The 6,000-nt window shown below is 51.3% G+C and overlaps 1 protein-coding gene across 1 annotated transcript in view; it reads right to left on the bottom strand.

The window, feature by feature from the left end:
- Positions 1-1,427: 1,427 nt before the first annotated feature.
- Positions 1,428-6,000, bottom strand: part of SYT13 (synaptotagmin 13) — a 38,846-nt gene continuing 34,273 nt past the window's right edge. The window contains exons 5-6 of the mRNA XM_022592178.2: positions 3,861-3,990; positions 1,428-1,847 (exon numbers count right to left, since the gene is read on the bottom strand). Coding sequence (XP_022447886.1) covers positions 1,543-1,847; positions 3,861-3,990 — 435 coding nt within the window. The 3' untranslated portion in view covers positions 1,428-1,542. The remainder of the gene's footprint in view (positions 1,848-3,860; positions 3,991-6,000) is intronic.

The raw sequence follows: 6,000 nt of genomic DNA, 5'->3' as shown, positions 1-6,000 counted from the left end.
TTTTAGGTCAGGGGCCTGGGTGACATCTGAAGGAGTTTAGATGTCAGTATTAAAGAGTCCAAATGTAGAATCCATGGTTCTGGAAACGCCTGGGATGATTCTGGCACTTTCCAGGCATGGTCAGTTGCCAACATGAAGCTTAAAGATGATCTGCTGGCGGCCTCGGAGTTTGTTTCTAGCCAGGGCTGCCTATAGCTCTCAAGCACAATTTCATCTATCACATCATTCACAGAGACAGAGCTGCCACGTCACTAGTCCTATTTTATGGACGGTCAACAACAGAACCCAGGAATCCTGGTTCCCAGGCAAAGATTATAACCACTCAGCAAGGCTCATAATATGATTAATGATGTGGATAGCTATTCGGAACAATCAGTGATTTGAAACCTAGCTGCTCATTATTTACTAATGAAAGTGATAGGTCCTAAAAACAGAGGGACAGGGGCACATTTGCAAAAGACCTCATTTCCTTCTCTACCTCCACAGAGCCAGACTAAATTATGTGCCCCAAACTGAATTCCTCCTCAAGTGGCTGGTATACTGAGAAGGGATGCGTTTGACTCAGAGGGTCACTTCGGTGATGCTGGTGGACATGACAACCAGCACCCAATAGCTAACGGGGGATCCCACCTATTCCTGGTCAGGGAAGGTCTCCCCAAGTATAATATAAACTGATTTTGAGATGAAACAATACAATTATTCAATAGGAAGCACAAAATTCAGTCCAAGAGCAGGATCTGAAAAGCACTGATGAAAACATTAAGAATTCAAATGATGACATTAAAAACGGAGGCTCCTAAATTTTACACCAACAGTTGAGATGTCCAGCATTGACACTGGCAGCCCCAGGGTGTTGGGGGCCTGACGAGGACTGTGAAACCCTGCCTGGGATGTTGTAAAAGGGATCTCTCCAAGTGGGGTGCTCCAACCTTGGCATGCAAACTACTCGGTGTTTGTTAAAAATGCAGCCTCCTGGGGTTCAGCCAGGCTTACGGATTCGGAATGTCTACAACAGGGCCTGGGGATCTGCTGGTGATTCTTCACGCGCTAAGGTTTGAGAACTGCTGGGTTAGTTAGTGCCTTGGGTCAGTAGCACGATTTCATGCTGGCTAAGATTCCATCCGCCCTGACAATCTCTAATTCTTATGAGATGATCCAGGATACATCATTTCTGTCATCCTTTTTGACACACTTATTTTTAAAAAGCCACATTCCTTGCATCCATTATTCCCCAGATTAAGTTTTCTCTGCATCTGGTCTGACCCCCGCTGCAAAACCTGCACACAGACCGTATATGATAAGCGTCTCTTCAATAACACAGGTAAACAAAACGCATTCCTCCTGACCCAAATGTCCCGTCTCCGCCCTGCCCGGCCTTGCTTGTTTTTAAGAAACAGGAGTGTGATGGGAGAGGAAGAGGGTCCTGGTCTTCACACACACATTCTGGTGTCAGAATGCGAATGGGGCACAAGAGGAGGTCGTAGAGGACAGTGGGGCTGGGAGCGGGCTGTGCCCGAGGAGGGTGGCGGCCTGGGCGGCTGGCTACGGGTGCAGCTGGTGCCACATGGCGATCTGCCGGCGCGGGTTCTTCAGCATCTCCTCCCAGTGGCTGCGCTCGGAGCCCGAGGCGTGCAGGCCCAGGCTGCAGCGCCCAAGCGGGCAGCTCTGCCCCTCGGCGCCCTGGCCCAGCACGTCCAGCTCCACACTGGAGGCCCGCAGCAGGTCATCCGGCAGCTCAAACATGATCATCTCGTTCCACACGGGGTTGATCTTGTGCTTGGCGCGTTTCGTCTGCTTCTTCTTCAGCTTCCGAGCCTGGTGCTTCAAGGTCACCTTGACAGAGACATCTGGGGAGAGACAGGGGGACAGAGACAGAGAGAAGGGCCGAGAGTGAGCTTCTGGGGCATGGTGGGGCCTGGGACGATATTCCCTCTTGGGGATGGAGGGACAGGGTCTCTGGCTCAAGATCTGCACTGAGGCACCCTCTCTACCACCCCTCCCCCACCTCATGGGCCACGTATTCACTCAACAGCTATTAAATGCCCACCATACGGCAGACACTGATCTAGACATGGGGATATGGCAGAAGCTCCTGCCTCAAGTGTGGAGAACAGACCATAGCACAATATATATGGCTGGTCATCAGGCGGCCCATGACTGGGCCACGCTAAGGTTTGTCGTGAGCCCTTCCGAGCGCCTTCACGTCCCACACTAAAACCAGACCCAGGATGATGGCTCGGATGTCCTGCAGCTTCTTTTTTTTTGTTTTTGCGGTACGCGGGCCTCACTGTTGTGGCCTCTCCCGTAGCGGAGCACAGGCTCCGGACACGCAGGCCCAGCGGCCATGGCTCACGGGCCCAGCCGCTCCGCGGCATGTGGGATCCTCCCGGACCGGGGCACGAACCCGCGTCCCCTGCATCGGCAGGCGGACTCTCAACCACTGTGCCACCAGGGAAGCCCCTGCAGCTTGATTTTAAACTCAGACCAGAAACACTAAGCCATCCCTATGTCTTCATCCCCTCGGTTCTCCGTCCAGGCGTTTTTGTCTGTTCCTAAGATAGTAGGTCTCTGGCTGGTTGGTTGAGTTCTTCTCATCTGTTCTTTTGCAAGTTTTACTTGACCTCATGCGGAGGGTGAGGGCAGCCTGCCTTGACCCCCAGTAGAGCTCTCCACCCCAGGAGACTGGCCAACAGGTCACTAGACAAGCTTTCTCATAACATCATGAGGCTCAGGACTCAGACTGTGTTTTCATAAGTCAGGGTTTCCGAAGCCAATGTGAGAATAATTGTTACTCTGTATTTATTACTATAATTATCACCCCCAGGTGGTTAGTTTGTTATTTCAGCAGAGATATTTGAGAGATAAAGTGTTGAGCTGTAATTGTCCTGACAGGAGCTATAAAAATTAAAAAAAAAAACGGAGGAGGAGGCAAAGTATTGTCTGGAGGGGATGAGGAAATTGCAATGAATTCTGACCTTTGGCGCAGGAATCTGTCAGCCAGGCCGACTCTTCTGATTTCATTCGCCAAAAATCTCTTGCTCAAAGGTTCTGAATGCAGAGGCAATTCTTTATTTGTTTGCTGCTATAAATATCTATTTATTTATATCCTGCTCTGAGCACTTGGCTCCGGGTCCAGGTATCATAGGGCTGACCAATGTTGCTTTTCTGCTCTGACAAGAGAGGCTGTTTGGTCCTTAAGACTTGGGGCCTGTGCTGGGGTATCCAGAAGGAGAAGCCAAGGCTTCCAGAGTGCTGAGGAGATGTTTATTTGGGTATATGCACAGACGCCACCTTAGCCTGTGCACCCACACGCCGCCTGCTGTCACCCACACTCAGCTGGTGTGGGGATGGCAGGCTGGCAAAGGCTGGGAAGAGAGGGGAGCCTAGGGTGGGTGTGGGGAGTAGAGTGGTGGCTAGCTGAAACTGGGGAGGGAGAACCCTGGCTTCCCGACACCGGCCTGGAAGGTGGGTCCACCCAGGTCTGGTTGATGAGGGCTGGCCTAAATTTTCCCTACAGCCCAGACACTGCACTCCCTGGCTACAGTCTGATCCTTGGCTTCCTATGACCCATGGGTAAGGCTGATTCTTCTCGTGATGGATCTGCAATGTACGGAGCCCCAGGTAGCTCATTCCTGGGCCCCATGGGTGGGATTGGCCCAGGAGTGAATGCATGTGAATTTAGAGAAGTGAGTGTGTCCTTTCAAATTGGTTTGTATGTTTGGGGTGGAGGACACAGCTGAGGCCGACTCCACAAACGCACTCATGTTCCACATCCCTGCTCACCCGTGCCCACTGCCTCCCAGGTGCCACCCCCCCCTCGCGGTGGGAGGGGCCCTAGCTCCCTCTCACACCTCACTCACCCTTCCCCAGGAGCTCCTTGGACTGATTAGCGTGGAGGTTCTTGGCCTTAAGCAGCACCAGTAGGAGGCGGTTGGCAGCCGGGAGGTAGCTGATGGAGAGAAGGACCTCTCCCGTTCCTGCAGACGGCTCCTGAAACAGAAGAGGGGATGCAGGAGGTGAGTCTCATTTAGGGATGCCTTCTGACTCCCTCACCATCGCTGAGGCTGGGATCACACTAGCCTTGTATCCAACGGGCATCCTGGAAAGCATTTACCCATCAGTACTACTTTCTCCACCCTCGCAGAAGGGAGGAAGGTACAGAGGAGTTCTGTGTAGCATGTGTTTTAATACAAGTTTGTTTCATTTGCCACAAAACGTGATTTTCCAAATAGTTTATATTCAAATCCAACATATAAAACAGATCAAAGAGATGCCATTTAGGATGTGGACCCCCTCTCACCTCCATCACCCCCGCCCCCGGCTCCTGGGGCGTCTGTATAGAGCCCTAGGGTTCTAGGGAACAGAGTTTGAGAAACACTGCATTGACTGATCAGGTCCCTGGGGCAGCGGGCTGCTGTAAGACATGACTCTGCTTGAAAAAATAATCCCTTCCAGGTCCTGCAGGGCTGAGAGAGTCAATAATGCGATGTGCTAATGGTGAGCAGGGCCTGGCTTGGTCAACAGAATGGCCAACCGTGTCAGCAAAAGGCCGGGCATGTGAGGGGAGGCACCACACCAGAGACACTGGCAGTAACTGATTTGCAGGAGGTGCTGATGCCTCCGGGAAGCATCCAGCATGTCCATCCCCCATCGGCAGCTTTACAGAGCGTCTCCACTGAAATTCCTACAAGAGTTTGCTTGGAATTTCAACAAACCCATTGAGGGACAAAAACGAGTGAAAGAGACACCACAGGAGGCAGGTCACAGCCCAAGGGTAGTGCTAAGAGTATAGACTCTAGAATTGATTGTCTGGTCTCAGTTCCAACCTTACCATTTACTAGCTGTGTGACCTTAGGCAAGTTATTTCTCCTTCCAAAACTTCCATTTCCTCATCTGTAAAATGGGAACAATAATATCTCCACCCAATGGGGTTGCGAAAATTAAATGAATAATTATTTAATGGCTTAGAACAGCGCCTGGCACACACGACAGCATCTGTCCCCTTGCTTTGATGATTTCCATTAGTTATCAAGGAAGGACAATTACTACTTCTTGAGATGATTAAGTAGGAACATTGTTCCTGGGTGAATGGGAGCCAGTCTGTGTTTAGGGAGTGAAGCTGGATGGAGTAGCTGGCCAGCCCTCTGCCGGGGTCACATCTTTCATCCAGGAAACATGTCTTCAATAGGACCAGAACGATTCAACTAGCTCTAAGTGGCTAGTCATGTGATGGAATGATTCTGGGAGATGCCAGGAATTTGGTAATGGCTTTAAGGGTAACAGCTAACATGACACACTCTGTGCTGGGTGCAATTACAATATCTATCCCCCAAGCCTTCATCTCCACAAAGCCACCCCCAGCACCTAGCACACAGCTGACACACAATACATATTTGTGAGAAGGAAGGGTGAGACATCCCATTTAATCTTGACAACAAGAGTAAGAGGGATACTGACCTGGTTCCCATTTTAAGCATAAGACCCTGGTGCTCAGAGAGGGCACTTCACTGCCTGCGGTCACGTAGCCAGTAAGTAGCAAAACTGAGCCTTGAATGGGGGTCTGGTCTGATAGCAAAGCCCCAGTCCTAAACCCGTGGTCCTCCAGCATCCTCGGTGGACGGACCTCTCATTTCACAGTAAAGGAACTGAGTTCAGCCATGTGTACTGAGGGGTGGCAGCTGAGCTGGTATGGGCACCAGCCTCCTGATTCAAGATCACTTATTGGAGGTCCACAGTTGTTGGCCTGGGCTGTGGCCACAGGGTGACCAAGTGAGAGAAGCCTGGGCCCATCAGCCCGTGAAGGGCTCATCAACTCTGTGTAGGGAGCCGAGAGCCCCAGATGAGCCCAGCTGTCTGTGCCACAGCTGGAGAATTTTAACAGCATCTGCCCCCTCGGCTCTGCTGATTAAAGTACCTGCTGACAAAAATAACCCGCTTTCTTTCTCCATCTTTTCTCTGTTTTTTCCCGCACCCACCACCCCTGCGTCTTTCTCTTGGGTT

Source organism: Delphinapterus leucas, chromosome 7 (assembly GCF_059928025.1).
Source record: "Delphinapterus leucas isolate spDelLeu-1000000601 "Yukka" chromosome 7, BTC_Dleu_Yukka2, whole genome shotgun sequence".
NCBI classification, from domain to species: Eukaryota; Metazoa; Chordata; class Mammalia; order Artiodactyla; family Monodontidae; genus Delphinapterus; species Delphinapterus leucas.
The sequence above is the reverse complement of the archived record's forward strand: the minus strand, read 5'-3'. Positions and strand labels throughout refer to the sequence as shown.